General features: G+C 36.9%; 1 protein-coding gene across 2 annotated transcripts; it reads left to right on the top strand.

Annotated features, from left to right (window-relative positions):
• The first annotated feature begins 299 nt into the window (after window positions 1–299).
• tulp3 (TUB like protein 3) lies at window positions 300–21,498 on the top strand. 2 transcript variants are annotated; one of them, XM_028450100.1, is made up of 12 exons: window positions 300–419; window positions 5,722–5,763; window positions 8,714–8,765; window positions 14,362–14,524; window positions 14,596–14,766; window positions 16,896–17,023; window positions 17,100–17,291; window positions 19,213–19,325; window positions 19,411–19,528; window positions 19,603–19,701; window positions 20,826–20,997; window positions 21,073–21,498. In XM_028450100.1, the coding sequence occupies exons 1-12, from the start codon at window positions 400–402 to the stop codon at window positions 21,204–21,206; spliced, it is 1,404 nt and encodes a 467-aa protein (XP_028305901.1). In that variant the 5' UTR covers window positions 300–399; the 3' UTR covers window positions 21,207–21,498. The 2 variants fall into 2 exon arrangements, with proteins under 2 accessions (XP_028305901.1, XP_028305900.1); XM_028450099.1 differs by lacking the exon at window positions 300–419 and adding an exon at window positions 3,621–3,771.
• The last annotated feature ends 1,537 nt before the right edge of the window (window positions 21,499–23,035 follow it).

The following is a 23,035-nucleotide window of genomic DNA, read 5'->3' on the forward strand; positions in this document are numbered from 1 at the left end:
TCTGAGAAAAAGTCAGAATCCTGATTTGGTAATGGTATGCAGTTATTTACGTGTATAAATATAAAAATGGTAATAAAAAAAAAAAAAGTAGAATTTTGTGGATTTTTCTTGTCAGGCCTATTTTAGAATAAACTGGGGCTTTTCTGGCCCCAGAACTCAATTTATTTAGAAACTTCAGCTTTAAATTACAGCCAAAAAATATGTTGAAATGAAGAAGTCACACATCCGCCCTAATACATGCACCGACCAATGAAATTCCACCTAAGAATGCAGCAGCCAATCGCAGCCCTGCTTCTTCATGCGCTTGGTAACCAAGGACGACGCAACAGTTCTTTCTCCCCAACAGCTAAAAAAAAAAAAAAGTCTCCTTAACAACGATATTATTACCAGCGGATAGACATGAGTTACTACAGCATGAGGTAAGACTCTCATACTGTGTGTTTTAATATTAGCCTGTTAGCTTCTCACCTCACCGTTAGCAGTGTGTCCATCAGCGGGGAAACCTCCACTAGTTTCCCCCAAAGGTTCCACACTTGGACCGGGTCTCCGGTAGCTAACACCGTTAGCTGCTCCTTACCGACCCCAGCGTGTCTTCTCCATCGGTAAAAGTTACTTTTTATGGCACGAAAACGCCTGAGAAAAGTGAAAGTAGTATTAACACACACACACACACACACACACACATATTTTAAAGCTAGTAGTAGGAATACATACATTTCTGTCTGGGTTTATTCTCTTATTTCTGCTCATTATTTAAGTCATTCTCTAACACTAATATGGACTAAACGGATTTTTTTTCTTGTCTAATATTTGCTAAGTCTGATTTGTTGAGGGTTAGAGCCATGAACACATCTGAAGGTGTGCTGTAGTATCTGCCACCAGTCATTAAGGGCCAGCGTGTCCAAAAAAGTAACTTCATCGATGAAGTCATCGCCTAATTTAAACATTTGATATTGATTTAATGATCGAAGCAGTAGAGGAATACTCATGTCATGGGAGATAAATAATCAATAAATAGATAAACACTAGGGCTGGGAAATATACTGTGATTCAAGATATATCGAGTTTTCTATTTTGGCGATATAGAAAATTACGATATCACCTATATTGAGATAAATCTATATTTTTGTAATTTGTTTTTATTTATACAATCACACGGTACAAATCATGTCATACAAATATTTAATATTATACATAGAGTACAGTCAGTGTTCTTTACAATTTGTCTGTATTTCTGAAATATGTGTTTTATAGCTTAATATAAGAGTTGCTGCTTTTGTTTCGTTACTTCTCAAAAAATGAAAAGCAGAAGTTAGATGGATTACCAGACCTTCACCTAAACAAGCCACACTACAGAACTCACTCACACGTGCTGTTCATTACAGGAGAAAAAGCCAAAAGTGGCTCATATTGTGCAGCATTTTGTTAATAAATGTGCCTCTGTGGCATTTTTCACCAGCAAATTTAACCCAGAATTGTTTTCTGGTGAGACTTTGTTGAGTTAAAGATATTGAGATTAAATCGTATATCGGCAATTTGAAGAAAAATATTGAGATATGAGTTTTGGTCCATATCGCTCAGCCCTAATAAACACTCTAAATAGCGCTTTGGATTTTCTGTGGACGCTAAAAATGGATGATGTTGGAAATATGTCTGACAATGTAGAATTTTTTTTTAATTAATTGAGTTGTTTTTCTTTAAGTCGACGGCAATAACCACATTCTATACATTTAGTATTAAATATGGTACTGTTTTTGTTGTGTATCTACTCTTTCTACACAACATAGTTTTTTTTTTACACATTTTATTTAGTATTGACAGAAACTATTCCCGTTATCCCAAAACTGCACATGACATTTTCACAGTATACCAAGATCAACGTGTTCATACATAATGTCATATGTACGTCATGTTCCTGACCCCGTTGCCCTGGTTACCAGATGTACCATCACTATCGCTATATATAAGCACCGGGAAAACTGAGAGCCCCTGCAAATATTGTTGAGTTTCATTTATACAGTAATTCATGTTTTCTCTACCATTTTGATTTTCTTCTGTGGGCTGAATTGAAACCTCCAGAGGGCCAGATTTGGCCCCCGAGCCATTAGTTTGACACGTGCCCTACAGATTAAACCACCAGTTTAAATATGGTGGAAATACGTGATGTAAGTGAGGGTATATAGATTGTCAGTTCTCCGTAATCGAGACCAATCAGAGGCTTTAATGATGGACGACATCCTGGTATTAAATGTCGACACATCTGTAAATAAAACAGCTGCTGTGTGTGTGAGAGAGAGAGAGAGAGAGAGAGAGAGAGAGAGAATGAGCTGAATATGTTTTTATCTCGCGCTGAATGTGTGGCACAAATAATCCCTCCATGGTGCAGCAGAGGTTCCCGTGAGGAACAATATTATGGTTTCCTCTGGTGGTTTATTTCCATCATTTGTTTGCAGTGCAGTAATTACTCCCTCTGTGTTCATCACTACGTACGACTCCTCACGACAAACACGTTACAACACTCTGGTGCCATCTTTAAGTCACTGACTTTGATGTTGAAGGAATGAATGGGATTTTCTGTCTCCTAGCAACAACATTAAGATCTCTGAACACTGAGAAAACACAGAAAGGACAAATGAGAACTGATACAAGGAAAACTAATGCATTTAAGGGCTTTCAAATACCTACAAATTTGATTAAAATTGAGCTTTAATTAATGACTATTCTCTTCCCAAATCTTGTGAAATAATTTTTTGGAATGTACATATAACATAAAATAAAACAATATTTAAATAGAATTTAAATCTACGTCTACCCAATGTCCCGTACTTTATGTAATGCTATATTTTCATTTAATGGCAGGTTTAGAGGTTTAAAAATAAGAAGATAGGTAAAGATTAACAGTCTAGATGTGATACAGAGAGCTGTGAAAATTACATCCACTGCAGTATTTCTAAGATTTGTTGCATTTTAATGTCACACCATCATTCTTTACATGATCACAGTGCAATACGTGTCATTTAACCCTCAACATGACATCAAAAATACTCAGAATGAGAAAAAAATACACAAAACTACAAGAACAATACACTAAGTGACAAAAATACACTAAAAATCAAGAAAAAGAAATTGACAAAATTACTCAAATTACACAAAATGACCAGAAAAATACTCAAAATCACTAAAAATACACAATATGTCTCCATGAATACACAAGTTGACAACACATACACAAAATGACTCCACCAATTTGTGAAATGACACCATAAAACCCCACAAATTAACAACAAAAATACACAAAATGAAAAACCTGAAACACTACAAACATGAAAAATAAAACCATGGAACTAAAGTTCACTAAATGACTATAAATACACAAATAAACAACACTAATACAGTAACAGACTCAATGATTTTTGACTGAAACGACCTGTAGGGCAAATATTACATTGAGTTGTGTGTGTGTGTGTGTGTGTGTGTGTGTGTGTGTGCGCACTTTAAAGCTCGGCCTTTCTCAGATCTCTGCTGCTCTCTGACATTCAGGACTTTCTCAGCCGTCCCTGGCTGGATCCTGTTGTCATGGTAACGGGAGGAGTAAACCTCCCTGTGTCTCTGAGGGACACACACATACTCAGATACACACACACACAGACACACACAGATACAGTGGGTAGTCTGTGAGGTGTGAGACGTTAGATTGTGTTTCTGAGGCTGATTCATGGACACGTTGAAGACTGAGGGCTCACAGCCTGCGTACAGCCGCTGGTCCTACAGGTACACACACACACACACACACACACTAATAGTTTGTACTGTACAAACACGCTGGTTGACAATGCTGCTGGTTCCAAACTAGTTTATAGAGGCTCAGATTTTGTTTTTTGTTTTTTTTTAAATATATGTATTTATTTAAAATCAGGCACCAATATGACACAGAAATACGTCACATGTATGTTTTAGGACAATATCACACCATTTTCGGTACATACTAGTTTTCCCCAGAAGTGTAGCAAATGGAAGAATGTCAGATTTTACTCATGTGCTGTGTTATAAATGTCATACTAACGTACTACTCATACTAAATCTAGTGCATTTACATTAGTATGAACAGATTGAGTATGTGAGAAATACCAGGATGTGTCATGGAGACATTTAAGTATGCACAGTGGACACACGAGTCATACTCAACCTTCCTATGATGCATTAACCCCTGAATGTTAAATGGTCCTGGGACGGGCTTCAAGATAAAAATGAAACATCCCTTTTTCAAAATAAAAGCATCTCTTCTGTCTTCCATTGTTTTTAACTCTTTTTGTAAATAGGGCTCTTGTTTTGAAGTTAACAGGAAGTTTAGTCAGTAGACCAATGGAGGGTCTCTGAAAATGTGTGAAATGTGTCTACGTGAGTTTTATGGATCAAATGAGCACATGTTGATGTTCTACTTGGTCATTTTCTCACTTCAAATGTTTTCAGAACTTTCAAAGTAAAGGTGGAGAATCAACAGATTTAGTCTCTGTGTGAACAAGGTTTTTAACGCTGTAGGTTCTAAATGCATCTGGGGAAACTTGGAAGTATACTTCAGTAGGAACGCTCATCATCCTAATCATTAGGGATGTCCCGATACAACTTTTTCACTTCTGATACGATACCGATATTGAAGCTTTGGATATTGGTAGATACCGATATTGATCCGATACGATATCAGCATGAATCATACATACTTTTATTACTTAGTTTGTAGTGTGGAATGCTAGAAAAGGCTTGATCCAGTGATGTTACATTACGTTAGACTCCAAGTTCACGTCAGTTATTTCTTATTGTCAGTTTATGGTGGGAACAACTGAGGAACAACTAAAACTTATCAGAGCGCTTATATCGGAGATTTTAGATGCAGTCCGATAAAATCTGATATTCGTTTTCTGGCTGATATCGGACCGATATCCAATATCAATATCGGATCGGGACAGCCCTACTAATCATACTTATAGTAAACAGTAGACAGTTGAGTTTGTATTGTGTAGTACATTAGTGGGATAGTTCAGACTTAATCACGTTTTCATTTTCAGACAAAATTATCTTGACGTAATCTTGCGTGATCTCTCCTGGTTTCTGTAAGTCATCTAAAACACATAAAATAATAACAGTTGTTGACTTGATTAACTCTGTTTAGCATGTTTGGTATAATTTTAGGAAGTTTAATAGTGTGTAAAGTCATTTAAATAGGAAAAGAGAAATGCTGAAGCAGAATAGAGGGAATTACTGCTGTAGACTGTGGTCAGAGTCTCCAGTTACATGATGGAGCTGCAGGTTGTTTTAATCAATGCTGCCTGACGTGTGTTGTTGACGGACCAGGCGTCTCCATGGCAACCCTGGGCTAGCATACCAGGAAGGGACGACAGCGTCTTGTCACCCAAGCTGTGACGGACTAATAAAACATTGATCACCTGAAGCTGCCGTGACTGTGTGTGTGTGTGTGCGTGCGTGCGTGCATGTGTGTGTGTGTTCTTGGGGATCAGCAGATTAAAGTTCTCATGCTGGTGTCCTGTTATACATCACACCTGGTCAGCAGCTGCTCTCCAACAGCTCGTTTTAACTGCATTATTTAATCACAATGCAAAGGAAACTACTTAATTTAATAAATTAACTAAATAAAAGTGTTTTTTTTTTTTTAATCACATGAACTTATTTCTTCTCTCTGCATGTTCTGCACTGACCTCTATGAAGACCCTCCAGCTCAGCCAGCTTCTCCTCCACCTCAATGGCCAGGTACACACCTCTCACTACGCTGCTCTGATTCTACTTCCTGTGCACTGGTTCATGATATTGTTCTGTGTCATATACTGTAGCTATTTCCATTTCAAGATCACCTCATTATCCATTTTTACATGATCGTAGTACGTTATTTAGAATTTAACTCTCAAAATGACAACAGAAATACACAAAGTGACTCCAACACTACAAGAACAATACACTAAGTGACAAAAATACACACAAAAAAACAAATTGTCATTTTGTATTTTTTGTCAAATTGCACAAAATGACTACAAAAATACACATAGTCACTCCTGAAATCCACAACATGACTCCATAAACAAATGACAAAAAAAAAATACACCAATCAATAATGATACACTAAACAACAAAAACACCCAAATTGACAAAGCACACAAAAAAAACTCCACAAAATGTCTCCATAAATACACAAATTTACAAGAAATACACGAAATGACTCCACAAATTTACAAAATGACACAAATTAGAAAAAAATAAAGAAAAATAAGTGAGAGAAAAGGAGAAAAAAGAAGATAAAAAAGATTAAAAAAACATATGGGAGGGGAAAGGAGAAATAAGAAAAATAAGGGGGAATAAAGGAGAAAAAAGAAAAAGAGTAGGAAAAATGGAGAAATAAAGAAAGAAAAAGTAGAGAAAAAAGATAAGACAACGGAAAAGGAGAAAAAAAATTGTGAAAAAAAGGAGGGGGAAAAAACATCAAACTTTGAGTCTTTTAATAATAATAATAATAATAATAATGCATTGGATTCATATAGACCCCTTAATGGCCGGAGGGAAAAACAGGAAACACTACTGGCTAAAGCATAGATATATATAAACACTATGACGCAAGCGGGATTTGCCAGCGTAGCTCAACGGCGGCCATCTTACCTCAGACAACTGATGCGCTCTACGGTAACTATTACAAGGTGAGTGATCAGTTTAATCAAAAATATCATTAACTCAATGAAATATTTACAAACCTTATTATACGTAGGTAGAACATAAGATGTTGTACATGCTGAAATTGCCGTTTGAAAATTGGTTTAAAATTGAGTAAGTTAGTGTTATTTAAATAGTACATGCACCATTGACATCGATGTAATGAGCGGGGCCAACTGTCTGAGGTAAGATGGCCGCCACGTTGCTACGTCGCTCCCTATTGTGCATCAGCGCGGATAAGTCATCTGTGGTGGCAAAAGGCTAAGCCCCGCCCAACAAAATACATCACAATGTTTACAAACAATGAAAGGGTCTATAGCCTTATTTTGGTGACTCAAAGCACTTTTGTACTCAGTGCTGCCATCTACAGGTGATTCCTAAACATCACTTTAAATACATAACTTATGTTTATCACTAAATATTCAGACGAACGTGTCCGATTCATTATTGAACCATTTTGTAAGTAGAAAATGTATAGTTTTTCAGTCTCGTGTGTGTGTGTGTGTGTTTGTGTGTGTGATTAAAGCCGTCACCAGCACCTGCTCCAGGTATCATGATCACCTCCAGGGAAGCAGCAGCAGCGAGGGACACTTTACTGTCATCATTAACAATGTAGTTCAGGAATAACACTGACATCATGTCTGTGGTTGTAGCATCCAAACAGACTGTGTGTGTGTGTGTGTGTGTGTGTGTAATCGTGGACCATCCATGACAGGATGTGAGAGTGAGTGAAAGAGATAAGAATAGGCTCCAACACATACCTGATGATCACATAGACTCATTCAACCAATCAGCACTGAGACGTACACACAGGAGAGGCATCAACAGGGAAATAAATAAATAAATAAATATATTCTGAATTAATTATTTACCAACATTTATACTACTAATATATTGAATTTCCACATAGTTTCAGTACAATAATTAGGACTGTTTCTTTTTTAACATTATAAAAGCAGAGATTGGTAACTTTTATCACAGCTGGGACCACAAAGATGAACTCATATCTGATCCGAGGGTCACATGATCAACATTAATGTTAAAAAGGTCACATAATAATGTTGAAATTGTTTTTTTGTCTACCAGAGTGAATAAAGTAGTTGAAAACAATAACATAAAATAAGTCAAAGATAAAACAACCATAAGTCACTTATTGGAAGGTTACTGAAGTAAATGTTGTAAAGTAACTCAAATTAAATGTACTTAAAGGATATTAAGGTATTAAAAGTACAAATACATTTTCTGTTGTGGGAAGTGCCCTTTTTTCTCTGGGTCTCCTTACTGTTGCCTAGCAACGTGTTTAAAGGTAAAGGCTAAGAGGCTCCGCTCACTTTCTGGTCCATTTATTCTCATCACTGACACACAGAGTAACTACACCGCCCTCTAGCGGTTGATGACAGAATGACTGAAATATCAATAGTTTTTGTCATCATTTTGTAACGTTTTCTATCATTTAATGTTTTTTTGTCATCATTTTGTAACGTTTTCTCTCATTTAATTTTTTTTTTGTCATCATTTTGTAACGTTTTCTATCATTTAATGTTTTTTGTCGTCTTTTTGTAAAGTTTTCTCTCATTTAATGTTTTTGTTGCCCTTTTGTGTATTTATCTCTCCTTTTGTGTGTTTTTTGGCCTATTTAGCCTATTTCTATCTAATTTGAGGTGTTTCTACTAGTCATATTGTGTATTTTAATGAGCGTTTTCCATGTTTGGATACATTTCTTTGTTTGAGTTGTAATCCTTAATATTTTATCATCATTTTGCATATCTTTGGAGTCATTTTGTGGGTTTAATTTGGGTTCCGTATGTGGCCAGTTCATCTCATGTGCCTCATGCAGCATTAAATGAGGATTTAAGTCATATATTTATACATTTTTAATGTATGTTGTATGACACCATGAGGTGAATTAACTAAATGAGTGACATGTATAGCAGTGTAGAATATTAATTGTTTACTTTATTCTGTGTGGTTTGCTATAATCTTGTTTGTTTTGTGTCTGCAGTGGAATCGAGGACGACAGTGTTGGTCTCATGCAGCAGAAGTTAGAAAAACAGGTGAGAAATGGAGTTTTTCTTTTTTGGTGTGTGTTTGGGTGATTACACGCACGCACACTTGTTTGCTCCAAAAGATTGACAACTTTTATCAAAGCGGGGCCAAAATAATGTGATTGTGTCTGATGTGAGGGTCACATGACCAATATTTAGAATAATGAAAAATTTGAGCAATAACACAGGAAACAAAGTGTGTGTTTTGTATATTTTAATTTTGTGTGCTTTTAAGAGCCATGTTGTGTGTCTTTGTTGTCGTGTATTTCACAAGTAATTTTGTGTGTTTTAGAATAATTGTGTGGATTCTTTTTGTTTTGTGTTTTGGAATAATTTTGTGTATTTTATGTTGTAGTTTTGGAGTTAATTGTTGTTTTGTGTATTTATTGATATCATTTTGTGTTTTCTGAGTTATTTATGTGCATTTTTGGTGTCATTCCGTGTGTGATATTGTGTATGTTTGTGGTCGTTCTGTATGTTTTTGGCGTCGCTTCATGAACTGTGTACTCCTCCATCACATACACAGATAAATTATGGATTCATGTGACCATTGAGTAAGTTTATGATATTTTGGGGAAATATATTTGATGTTGATGTAAAACATGTTGTCGTGATACAGTTATTTAAAATTACTTCAAATTTCTGGTTAATTAAAAAAATTTTTTTTTTCTTAATTATTATAATTTTTTCTTCATATATTGTTATTTATTTTATCTAGTTTTGTTAAATATTTATTTATCTATTATCAGTTTAAATTTCTTGTTAATTAAAAAAACAATTCCAATGAAAAGTTTCTATTTATTATATTATTTTTATTGTTTATTTATTTATTTTCTTATTTATTTATTTATTAATTATTTTTTTTTTCTATTTTTTTTTATCTATTATTAACTTTAATTTCTGGTTAAAACTATTCCAATGAAAAGTTTCTATTTTTGAATATTTCAAAAAAATTCCCAAGTTTAAGCACCTGTGGAACATTAACTGGAATCAATCAGAATTGTTCCGCCCCTTTACAACACTAATTCTTATCTGTTAAATTTAAATGCAACCTTTGTGTTAAATAAACCGGTTAGCATCAATAATACGTTAGCTTCACAATAATCAACACAAGCAGAAACACAATAAAAGTTTAAACGCAGAGTCACACAGAGTAACTCCAAAATGCAGACAGTCTGTTAGTGTAATAAATATTTAAATCAGTGTTATGAATGTGTGAGTGTGAGTTTGTGTTGCAGCAGATTTCACACTTGCCTTTAGATGTTTAGATGGTAGAAAAATTCTGTTTTCTTTAGTCCACAAACTGGAAATGTTGCCTTTAAATCTCCATTTCTGCTCGTCTCTCACTGCACACATGACTCTACTGCTCTCCATGTTTGTTTGGCCCCGCCTCCAGCTCACAGGTGTGCTCTAATGTTTGGGTCCATCCATAAAGTCAGCAAAATGATGGTCTATTGTTCTATGAATCTGTGATAAACACATTTATTTATTCACCTGAATAATCTCCACTGTTATACAGGAACGTTTATTATTATTATAGACATCTTAAAGATGGAAATCTTTGTTTCAATCAGAAATAAAATGGGTTCAAAGTGACCAAAAATGGTGGAAAAGGTGGTGAAATGGAATTTTAAAAACCACAGAAATTGATTAAAAGTTGCACATTAAAGTGTGCAAAAACGGACAGAAAAAGTGGTTAAAAAGGGTTTAAAGTGTCCATATTGAAACAATTTGTTTAAACTGGCAAATAATGGGCATGACAAATCATGATTGTGGTTGACTTGGCAAAAATAATCATGAAAAAAGAGGCGAAAAAAGGTTAAAAGTGACAATATTTGGTCAACATATGTGACATTAGGTGAGAAAAGTGATGGAAAGGGTTTATAAGTGCTGAAAAAGTCTTAAAAATGGAAAAGTGTGCAGACAAGGCACTGAAATTTGATGGAGAAGTGACAGAAATGGAAGTAATGTAGCAAAAATACATTAAAAGGAACAAAAATATGGCAAGAAAAAGTGATGAAAATAAGTTAAAATATGGCAAGTTTAGTGTAGTTGGAGAAAAAGGGTAAAAATACGCTAAAAGGGACTGAAATGGTTCCAAAAACATATTCTTAGTTTATTGAAGGCATCTGGCGACCCCCTCCCAGTGTCTTATGACGCCAAATGGGGTCCTGACCCCAAGGTTGAGAACCCCTGCTAAGCTCTTTCATTTTTGTAACACAATACACCAAATTAATCACTTTTCATCACTAAATACATTTGTTTTCAGCAGAATAAAAGTGGCTTTGGGGTTTAGGGACTTTTTAAGGTGGAGAGAATTATTTTATAAACCTTTTTTTCCTCCACATTATTTGTATTGTTTGTTTATATCACATTTTTTAGGTTTATTAGGCAGTTTTTTCACCCTCTTCATTTTCCTGCTCTGGAATGAGGAATTAATCAGTTGAACACACACACACACACACACACACACACACACACACACACACACACACACACACACACACACACACACACACACACACACACACACACACACACACACACACACACACACACACACACACACACACACACAAGCTGGGAGATACAACCAGTTTGTGTGCTGGGACATCAGAGGAGTGTGTTAGTTTATCCAGAACAGCACAGAGGACGGTGCGCTGTCCAGTAGGAACATCTTCATCTCTCTTTTCTTCAGTGAAACTTGTCTGTTTTTGTCCTGGACTCGTTCATCATGTCAAAGGAGCTGGTTTGTAACTCCACATTTTTATTTCTTCATCTTTCCTAAAACTCAAACTCTGACCTGTTTAAGTCTCACAACGTGGTCCAGTTTTTTTTACTATACTAGTGCAGTGTCTGCAGGAAGTATGTGTTGCTATAGAAAAGTGGGAGGTTCTGTAGCTTTTTCATGGATGTTAAATGAGGTTGTGTTTGACATCGTCACTGTAGAGGTAGGACTGATGACATCATCACTGTAGAGGTAGGACTGATGACATCATCACTCTAGGACTAATGACATCATCACTGTATAGGTAGGACTGCTGACATCGTCACTCTAGAGGTAGGACTGATGACATCGTCACTAGAGGTAGGACTGATGACATCGTCACTCTAGAGGTAGGACTGATGACATCGTCACTAGAGGTAGGACTGATGACATCATCACTGTGAGGTAGGACTGATGACATCATCACTGTAGAGGTAGGACTGATGACATCATCACTCTAGGACTAATGACATCATCACTGTATAGGTAGGACTGCTGACATCGTCACTCTAGAGGTAGGACTGATGACATCGTCACTAGAGGTAGGACTGATGACATCATCACACTCGAGGTAGGACTGATGACATCATCACTGTAGAGGTAGGACTGATGACATCATCACTGTGAGGTAGGACTGATGACATCATCACTGTGAGGTAGGACTGATGACATCATCACTGTAGAGGTAGGACTGATGACATCATCACTGTGAGGTAGGACTGATGACATCATCACTGTGAGGTAGGACCATTGTTCCAATGATCCAATGTTCTAATATTTCAATGTTCCAAAAATGGGTGGGGTGTGGGTGTGGGCTGTCCAGTGATTGGCTCTGGCACGCACGTGATTGGCTAGGTAGGACCAATGTTCCAATGTTCTAACTGATGACATCATCACTAAGTCCGTCGACTCGGGAGGTGGGGCGTCCAAACAAATCCGACGTAGCACACCCTTGAACCAAGCAGCAGCCATGTTGAAAGTCTCAGGTCAGTCTGATCTTGATCTGTAGAGATATTTGAGACGCACGCACGCACGCAGACAGACACACAGACAGAGATTCCTTGCTTTTATAGAGAGGTTGAGTTAAGAATATGTAAACTCAAACTTCAACACGGATTTTTTGTGTGAAAAAAGAACAATTTTAACTTCATTGTGCCTTAGTTTTCAATATCATTTCAATTCACTTAAAATAAAATAATTCTGATTTTATTACCAATTTAGTGAAAATGTTTGTGAGAAATGCAATATTTCCTCAATTAAAAATGACTCCATTCATGTGATATAAACAAAAGAAAAATGCAAGTCTCTAAATATATTGTATAGTTTCATTACATTGGTGAATTTCAAATATCTACAACTGCATTATTTGGTTATTTACACAATAATGTGATTTTTCTGAGGGCCAAATTGGATACTCCAAAGCAGGCGTTCTCAATCTTGGGGTCAGGACCCCATTTGGGGTCGCGAGACACTGGGAGGGGGTCGCCAGATGCCTTCAAGAAAATAAATTTTTTTTTTTGCTTATTTTTTACCCTTTTTCTGCAACTACACCAAACTTGTAATATTTCAACATATTTTCATCACTTTTTCTTGCCATATTTTTGCTCCTTTTAATGCATTTTTGCAACATTACTCCCATTTCTGACACTTCATCAAATTTCAATGCCTTTTCTGCATATGTTTTCCACTATTGTCACTTTTTAACATCTTTTCACCATATCTCATGTTTATTTTGCCTAATTTAACCACATTCAAGATTTGTCATGTCCATTATTTGCCAGTTTAAACTAATTGTTCCAATACTGATACTATGAACCTTTTTCTGTATGTTTTTGGTCACTCTAATTTGGAACTTTTAACCAACCTTCTGCGGGATTTTAAAAATCCCATTTTACCACCTTTTTTTTTTAACCCATTTTATTTCTAATTGAAACAAGGAATTACAACTTTAAGATGACTATATACTACGGCCCAAATAATAATAAACTTCCTGGATAACGGTGGATATTATTTAGATCAATAAATAAATGTGGTTATTTATTCCCTCTTATAGATGGTCCTGTCTCCACATGACTGTTCTTCAATGTTCATGTCTGTGTTCAACCACCTTTGGCTACAGTGGGGGTCCCTGGACTCTGGAACCTTTATTTTGGGGGTCACGGGCTGAAAAGTTTGAGAACCATTGCTCTGAAGGGGCCAGATTTGGCCCCCAGGCCTTAATTTGGACACGTGTTCGAGCACATAAAAGTACTCATTTAAACAAAGATTTTTAAGTATTTACAGAACAGAAGAGGTTTTTGTTTGGTAAAATTTCATCTGAATGCATTAATTCCCATATTCAGTCATCCTATTAAGAACAACACTGTATTTTATTTTTGAGCATTCAACAATCTTACTGATTTTCACAATAAGAGTCTGGGCAAATATTGCGGGTTTTGGTTTGGAAAGCGTTCCGTCTCATCCAACCTAATACAAAGCATCTCTAAACGGGGATTGTTGCTGTGCATTCAGCTCACTAATGAGCAGGCCTGTGTAATGATGGGGGCGGGGCATCACACTGACAGTTCTGTTTTTGGTTTTCTGAATCAATGCCAATATTTCCCACGTTTGACCCATTTGTTGGGTTTCACTCACGTTTGATGTCGTCCACACTGGTTTCTCTATAGTTTCTACCATCTCTATCATCGTGGAGTCGCAGCTCTACTTTGAGCTCCTCATCCTCTCATAACTTATCCAAGTTCTTGCTTTTCCTGTGACTTTCTCTGTATAAATCTGTATTGTGTGTGTGTGCGTGTGTGTGTGTGTGTGTGTGTGTGTGTGTGTGTGTGTCCCTCTCAGAGAGCCCTGCTGGAGCAGAAGCAGCGCAGGAAGCGTCAGGAACCACTGATGGTCCAACCCAACACGGAGGCCCGGCCGCGCTACTCCAGGACGCGGCGCGGCGAGGAACAGGCACCACTAGTTGACCCTCAGCTCAGCGTCACCAACGATCTCATCATGGAAGGTAAAGAACCGTCCCTGATTAAATACAAGTGGATGTTAATATTAGTGATGTTTCCCCCTCCCCTGTCGTAGGCATCGACGGTCCCGCAGCGTTCCTCGCCACAGATGCGTCCGATCAGGGAACAAAAACCCAAACCCTCCCCAGCTCACCTCGATCCCCCTCCCCCAATCACAACAAGGACACGGAGACGGAGACGCCATCAGAGATAAAGACGGACATCCATGAGCTGCTGCAGAAACAAGGTGAGAAAACTCTAGAGAAACCACACTGTCGTCCAGTATGGAAAACATAACTTTAAACTTTGCTTAAAAACAATTTTACGGCAGTTTGTGTATGAATCAGGTTGACTGTCACCATGACGACAGTGACAGCGTAAGACAGACATAGGCAACTGGAGGCCCGGGGGCCACATGCAACCCTCGGTCTAATGTTCCAAATCAAAATTGTAATTCATGAAGTTAGAAGTTATATGAAGCCCAACATAACACACACAAATCCAAAAACACAGGAAACATTCACAAAATGTCAAAAAAAAGTACACAAAATGATAACAAAGACACACTAAACAACCACTTAGACACTATGGGCCTGTACTACGAAGCTAGATAATTACAGTATTTTCTGGATTTATTGCCATTAGCTTCACCTAACCAAACATTCTCCATCAGACAGAAGCTGTCCTACGAATCTAGATTACAACAAGTCAAGTTAAACTAGGTGATTTCAGCCTGGCTATGTGCGCGCTTTAGTGACGAGGAGGAGATTACAGCGTCAGACCAATCACAATCACAGAGGAACTGGAGCAACTTACTTCACAATTGAGGAATAATTCTTTAAAAATAATTAAAATCCATAATTCAGACCAAAAACAACACTGTTGCTGTAGTAAAAGCAGAAAATAATTAATGCATGAATTAATGATGAGTGTTAATCAATAATTTAGTGAGATTATAAACGGAGAATAAACAGACACTTTGATCAGTTTCACTTTCTCTTTTACCTTGTCTGTGTCTCTGATGCTGCACTCATCAGATCAGCCCACATCATAATGTGGATCATATTTATATTTTATATTATCTTACAGGACTGAGGCTCTACATCACCACCGAATACATTAATTAATTAATTAATTAATTAATTAATTAATTAATTAACTAATTTATCGGTCTGAAAGCACCCGATGAACGCAGACTTTTTTCAGCTGACTAATGTAGGTCAGTCTTTCAGATATAAATCTCTATATTTCCGATAGGATGTCATAGTAAATGAAAGGATAAATATTCTCTCTGACAGCCTCACATCAGATCCACACAGTGACGTGTTCACAATGATCCTCCTTTTATTGGACAGGTCGTTTTCTAAGAGATCTGATAGTTCAGGAGGCGGGTCTTTAGCACTCGCTCAGATTTTATCCAGAACAAAACCTGGTCCCCACCAGGTTAGTCATTCAGCCTAAGTTACCGTGGTGATTTAGTTCCGTAAGACGTTAGTCAGCTTTGTAGTCCAGCACACACTGATTAAACCCTGGAAGTTAGCACGATAAGAGGAAATCTAGCTTTGTAGTACAGGCCCAGAATGATAACACTGACAAAAACATATACAAAAGGACTACAAAGGCACACAAAAAATGTACAAATTAACAGAAAAACACACAAATAGACAACAATAACACAACAAAATCTAACAAAAACACACAAAAAGGCAACAAAAACTTGCCATATTGCCAAGAAAATAGACAAAATGAATTAAAAACACAAGAAATGTCCAAAAACTCAAAAAACATTAAGAAAACCTACACAAAAGGACGACAAAGACAAAACCCTTTGTTCTTTCCTGTGTTAATGCTCAGATTGGTCATTATTCTAAATGCTGATATAAATTTTGATAATGTGGCCCTCGGGTCTCGCTCTCATAGAAGTTGCCCGTCTCTGGTGAGAGAAATGGAATATTTAGATTTTTCATCAATTGCTTTGGTTATAATAGGTTTGGTTTAAAAATGAAGAAAGAAGAAAAAAGTTAAGTTTTTTGTACAACTCTATTTTCATTTTAGCTTTTTCATTATTCATTAACGCAGATATATATATATATATGTATTGTATTTTGATCAGGTTTCATATATTATGTTAATGTGAATAATTATTTTTTTAAACAGTGTAATAAATTTCTTTTACTACTTTGTTTACATCAAATACATCAATTCACAATCCCATCAATTTCAATTTCTATCTTTTGAGTTAGCCTGAATTTATGGGTTTAAGTGTCTGGTTGGATTAATGAAAACATAATAAAAATCTCGTTGGGTGCATTATCTGGTTTTAATTATTATTCCGTGTCCTCGACTCTCTTTGACTCACTCTGTGATTCTCACCAGGTCTGTGTGAAAGTATGAACTTTGATGAAGACAGTGAGCATGAGAAAGACGAGGAGGAAGAGCAGACACGTTCCCTGTCCCCTCACACCGAGACCAACAGACCGTCCTCTGCTGCCAGTGGAAAGGAGGTACCTGTAAGCCCCGCCCTGTTTGCGCCCCATTGTTGCCCACATGACTGAGGTTTGTGTGTATAACTGATTCCAGGAGTCGGGGATGCCGTCCTCGCCGTCAGCAGAAAACCTGATGGCAGAAATGTCCAACCTGGAAGAGTTTGTTCTGAGACCAGCGCCACGCAGCGTCACCATTAAATGTCGAATCAGCCGAGACAAGAAGGGAATGGACCGAGGGCTGTACCCGACATACTTCATGCACATGGAAAAAGAAGATGGAAAGAAGGTCTGTACTGGTTGGATTTGGTCTGCTGCTGCTACCAGTCACATGCAGCCAACCAAAACACACAAACAGACTCTAAAACACACAAAAAAAAGACGAAACGCACACAGTGACATCAAAAACACATAAATGGGTAAAAAAAAATACACAAAATGACAAAAAAACACACAAGACGACAATAAAAACACAAACGGACCAAAAAAATACAGAATTGATCAACAAAAACCCACAAAATGACTCAAAGACACATAAAAGGACAGCAAAAACACAAAGGGCCTATATTACAAAGCGAGATTTCCTCTTATCGCGCTAACTTCCAGGATTTAATCAGTGTGTGTTGGACTACGAAGCTGGTTAACGTCTTACGAAGCTAAATCACCATGGTAACTTAGGCTGAACGCCTAGCCTGGTCGGGACCAGGTTTTGCTCTGGCTAGGATCTGAGCGAGTGCTAAAGTCCCGCCTCCTGACCAATCAGTTATCTTAGAAAGTGAGCTGTCCAATAAAAGGTGTGAACACGTCACTGTGTGGATCTGATGTGACGCTGACAGGAGAGAGAATATTTAGACATCGATGCAATCATTTCATTTACCGATGACATCATTGGCTTAAATTATCATGTTGTGATCGACCGTCGTAGGACAGCTTCTCTCTGACAGCGAATGTTTGGCTAGTTGAAGCCACAAAGACAACAAGACACACATAAGGACAACAAAAACACAAAAATAGACCAAATAAATACTAAATAGGACAATTAAAACCAACAAAATGACTCCAAATAACACAACATGGTTTCAAAAACATACAAACCAACAATACAAACATAAAAATTATAGAATACGGAAAAATTAATCTGAAAACACACAAAAGGAAAACAGAAAACACCCAAATAACACCATAAACACACAAAAAGAAAACAAAAACACAGAAATAATGCCATAAGCACACAAAGGGACAACAAAAACACACAAATAACACCATAAACACACAAAGGGACAACAAAAACACACAAATAACACCATAAACGCACAAAGGGACAACAAAAACACAGAAATAGCACCATAAACACACAAAGGGACAACAAAAACACAGAAATAGCACCATAAACACACAAAGGGACAACAAAAACACACAAATAACACCATAAACACACAAAAAGACAACAAAAACACAGAAATAACGCCACAAGCACACAAAGGGACAACAAAACACACAAATGACACCATAAACACACAGAAAGACAACAAAAACACACAAATGACACCATAAACACACAAAGGGACAACAAAAACACACAAATAACACCATAAACACACAAAAAGACAACAAAAACACACAAATGACACCATAAACACACAGAAAGACAACAAAAACACACAAATGACACCATAAACACACAAAGGGACAACAAAAACACACAAATAATACCATAAACACACAAAAAGACAACAAAAACACACAAATAACACCATAAACACACAAAAAGACAACAAAAACACACAAATGACACCATAAACACACAGAAAGACAACAAAAACACACAAATGACACCATAAACACACAAAGGGACAACAAAAACACACAAATAACACCATAAACACACAAAAAGACAACAAAAACACACAAATGACACCATAAACACACAAAAAGACAACAAAAACACAGAAATAACGCCATAAGCACACAGAAAGACAACAAAAACACACAAATGACACCATAAACACAAAGGGACAACAAAAACAGTGAAAACAACATTGAAACCAGTTTCTGCTGACAGTATTTAAAGTGTAAGTGGCTCATCAGAAACGATTGTTCAAACCAAACGTCTGAGTCACTTTCACACAGTGTGGAACGGAGCACAGGATTAGCTCTTACAGAGGCTTATTACACGTTGGATAAGCGCCTGTTTCCATGGTCACTTTCAGGTGTTTTTGTTGGCGGGCAGGAAGAGGAAGAAGAGCAAAACGTCCAACTACCTCATCTCAGTGGATCCCACTGACCTGTCACGGGAGGGCGAGAGCTTCATCGGCAAACTCAGGTCATCCATCTCTGCACACGTACTTACTTTATTACATTTATTAGGTTGACTACTTCATTTATGGCTCCTTGTTGTTTTCCATCAGGTCAAACCTCATGGGAACTAAATTCACGGTGTACGACAGCGGCACCAGCCCAGACAAAGGCTCCGGGGCTCTGCTGGAGGACAGCAACAAACGTCAGGAGTTAGCCGCTATCTGCTATGTGAGTGAAGGAGGTTTAACCGTCGTTAACCCTTTAACGGGCGTTAGCGGCAACATTTACTCTCTGTGTGACAGGAAACCAATGTGCTGGGCTTCAAAGGACCTCGTAAAATGACCGTGATCATCCCCAGCATGGACATGAACTATGAGAGGGTTCCTGTAAGACCTCAAAATGTGAGTCTGGATTACATATTCCTCTGTGTATATATGTAAAGCATATACAGCAGACTGGTAGATAAACGCTCATTCAAAATGAATCAGTTCATACGACACACAGGAATTTGTCATCCATTTTTTTTTACACTGTTTCAAACAAAATAAAACAGCAAAGAATATAAAACACAACACACAAAACGACGCTAAAAAAACAACCCCCCCCAAAAAAAAAAACGCTGAAAAAATTACAACAAAAACACTCAAAACAACTCCAAAAATACAAAACATTATTCCTAAAAGATACAATACAGAAAAGCCCACAGAATGACACTAAATATGACAAAAATGCACATAATAACTAAAAAAATAATTTAGAAAAGACAGAAAAACCAACATAAATGCACAAAATGACGGCAGAAAACAAAAAGATGACACAAAAAATACACAAAAGACTCAAAAATGTGTCAAAATAATGGCAAAAAATACACAAAATGACTCTAAAAATACAAAAAGAATATGCCTCACGCAATTCAAAGAAAAACACTAAAAACGACAAAATAAAGAAAAATAAAACATAACAAATGATTTCTAAAGAAAAAAAACACAAAATCGCACCAAATTACTCTAAAACTTCTGAGAACTACTAAGACTAAGACTTCTGATATAATACAATAAAGAAAAGCCCAATAAATGACTCCAAAAACACACAAAATAATACCAAAAAGTACATTCAAAGAATGACACCAAAAACACACAAAAACACTCACCAGAAAACGCAAAACAACAGAACTACCGACAAAACGACACAAAATAAAGTATGCACAAAATTACACTGAAAACACACAAAATGACAGAAACACACAAAATTCCAATCAGAAATGACAACAATGTGCAAAAGAAATACACAAAATAGCTTCTGAAAAACACAAAGTGACTCCTAGAAACAACAGAGGGCCCCACAAAACCCCACTAAACGACACAGAATGAGTGTGATTAAAGTTGCCAATCCATGTTATAAACATTACTCCTGTGTAAACATACAGTACATTATTTAAAACAACAGACACACACTGTACACACAATGCTACAGTACTGTGCGTATCTTAATGAACTAAAGGACCTGGTCCCTGGTTGTGTGTCAGGACCAGGAGAGCCTCCTGAGCCGGTGGCAGAACCACACGTTGGACACCCTCATCGAGCTCCACAACAAAGCTCCGGTTTGGAACGACGACACTCAGTCCTACGTGCTCAACTTCCACGGCCGCGTGACGCAGGCCTCCGTCAAAAACTTCCAAATCGTCCATGACGATGAACGTGAGTAGCCAGATATCACACAGACGATGTCGTTAGCCTGATCCTAACTAGCTTCCCCTGTCTGCGCGACTGCAGCCGATTACATCGTGATGCAGTTCGGTCGCGTGGCTGAAGACATCTTCACTCTGGACTACAACTACCCCATGTGTGCCCTGCAAGCCTTCGCCATCGGCCTGTCCAGCTTTGACAGCAAGTTAGCCTGCGAATAACCTTAACACACTTCACTTTAGCGACTGTCGGGATGCTAATAGCATTAGCGTGAGAGAGTTGTACGACTCACATGTTCTCGCTTTAACCATCACTGACATGGACTCACACAGCTCAGTTTTATCAGGTGACACAGTCGCACTAATTGTAAAAAATTGCACACATTTTGAGAAAAACACATTGTGCACATAAAGACTTTTTATTTGGATGTATTTTGTCTGTCAAACTATAAAACCCTGAATATTTTTGGAACATTTAATGAGATCATTTTATTAAAAGAAAACTCGTATTACATAATTAAGTTACTGTGCATTTCTTGTGTCATACACGCAGTTAATAATTTGTATTGTGGGAACAGTTTAAAATCATAGGTTTTGTCTCTATTGCAAGTTTTACAAAAGTGCTGAATCTCCATTTCCTCCTCAGGTTCATTAATAATGAAGTTTGTTCAAACCCATCTTGTTGTACTCCAGGGATTTTTGTGGTGTCGCAGCGTTTCTTTCAGAATCTTGTGAAAAATTTCCACAATTCAAAGAGTGCTGACTCAAACATCGGCTACTCCTGCGGGCTAGCAACAACTACTTTTTGCATGAGCAAAGACTACTTTTTGCACGATCAACAACTATTTTTTGCACGAGCAACAACTATTTTTTGCACGAGCAACCACTATTTTTTGCACGATCAACAACTATTTTTTGCACGAGCAACAACTATTTTTTGCACAAGCAACGACTATTTTTTGCACGAGCAATGACCACTTTTTGCATAAGCAAAGACTACTTTTTCGGAATCAGACATGTTTTATTTGCCAAGTAGAATTTAAATAATACAAGGAATGTGACTTGGTGGATGGTGCGAACATTTTGCACGAGCAACGACTACATTTTGCACGAGCAACGACTACTTTAATGCCTGAGAAATTAGTTTGTGTGCAAGAGGGAAGCAAGAGCTAATTTCCATCTTTAGTCCTTGAATCAACAAATGCATCAACATATCAAAAATAAATCCAAACGAAGGCTTTAAAATAAAAACAGTTTAATTTCAGAGTTTTTGAAATTATAGAATCATGTAAATAAATTAAAAATATTTAAATGTATTAATTTGTTGTATTTAAATGTATTTAATTTATATTTTATTTAATAATTCATAATTAGTTGCAGAAATAATCCAAATGTTTTCAAAAAATCTAAATAAAACAGTGTTTTAAAATAAAATAAAATGTATTTAAAGGTTAGTTGTGATTTATAGCATTGTGCGTACTTGAGCAACTACTGTTGCAGAGATGACCACTTTTGTGTATGTTGCTAAACCACTTCTTGCATAGTTTTGTTGTCATTTAGATGATTATTTTATCATTTTGGGTATTTTTGCTGTCATATTCTATGTTTTTGGTATCATTTGTGTGTGTTTAGAGTAATTTTGTGTATTTTTGTTGTCGTTTTGTGTGTGTTTTGAGTCATTTTGGTATTTTTATTGTTGTTTTGTGTGTGCTGGAGGTTGATTTGGTATTTTTGTTGTCGTTTGTGTGTGTTTGGAGTCATTTTGTCATCATTTTGTGTGTTTTTCTTTGTATTGTGTGTTTCTTTTCTTTTCTGAGGAGTCTCTAGGCTTCAATAACCCCTTTAACCTTTGTTCATTGTGGACTTGGAACAGTTTGAAGTCAGATGTATAAGAACAGTTAAAACCTCAGTATAGGTTCAAGTGCTTCTGTATATGACTGCGTGCATTTGTTTTTTAATTATGTCACTAAAAACTAGTTAAAATATGACAAACACCGTAAAACGACAACGTGGGAAAATGAGTACATCAAAAATGTTCACATTCATTGTGT

Source organism: Gouania willdenowi, chromosome 6, assembly GCF_900634775.1.
Source record: "Gouania willdenowi chromosome 6, fGouWil2.1, whole genome shotgun sequence".
Classification (NCBI taxonomy): domain Eukaryota; kingdom Metazoa; phylum Chordata; class Actinopteri; order Blenniiformes; family Gobiesocidae; genus Gouania; species Gouania willdenowi.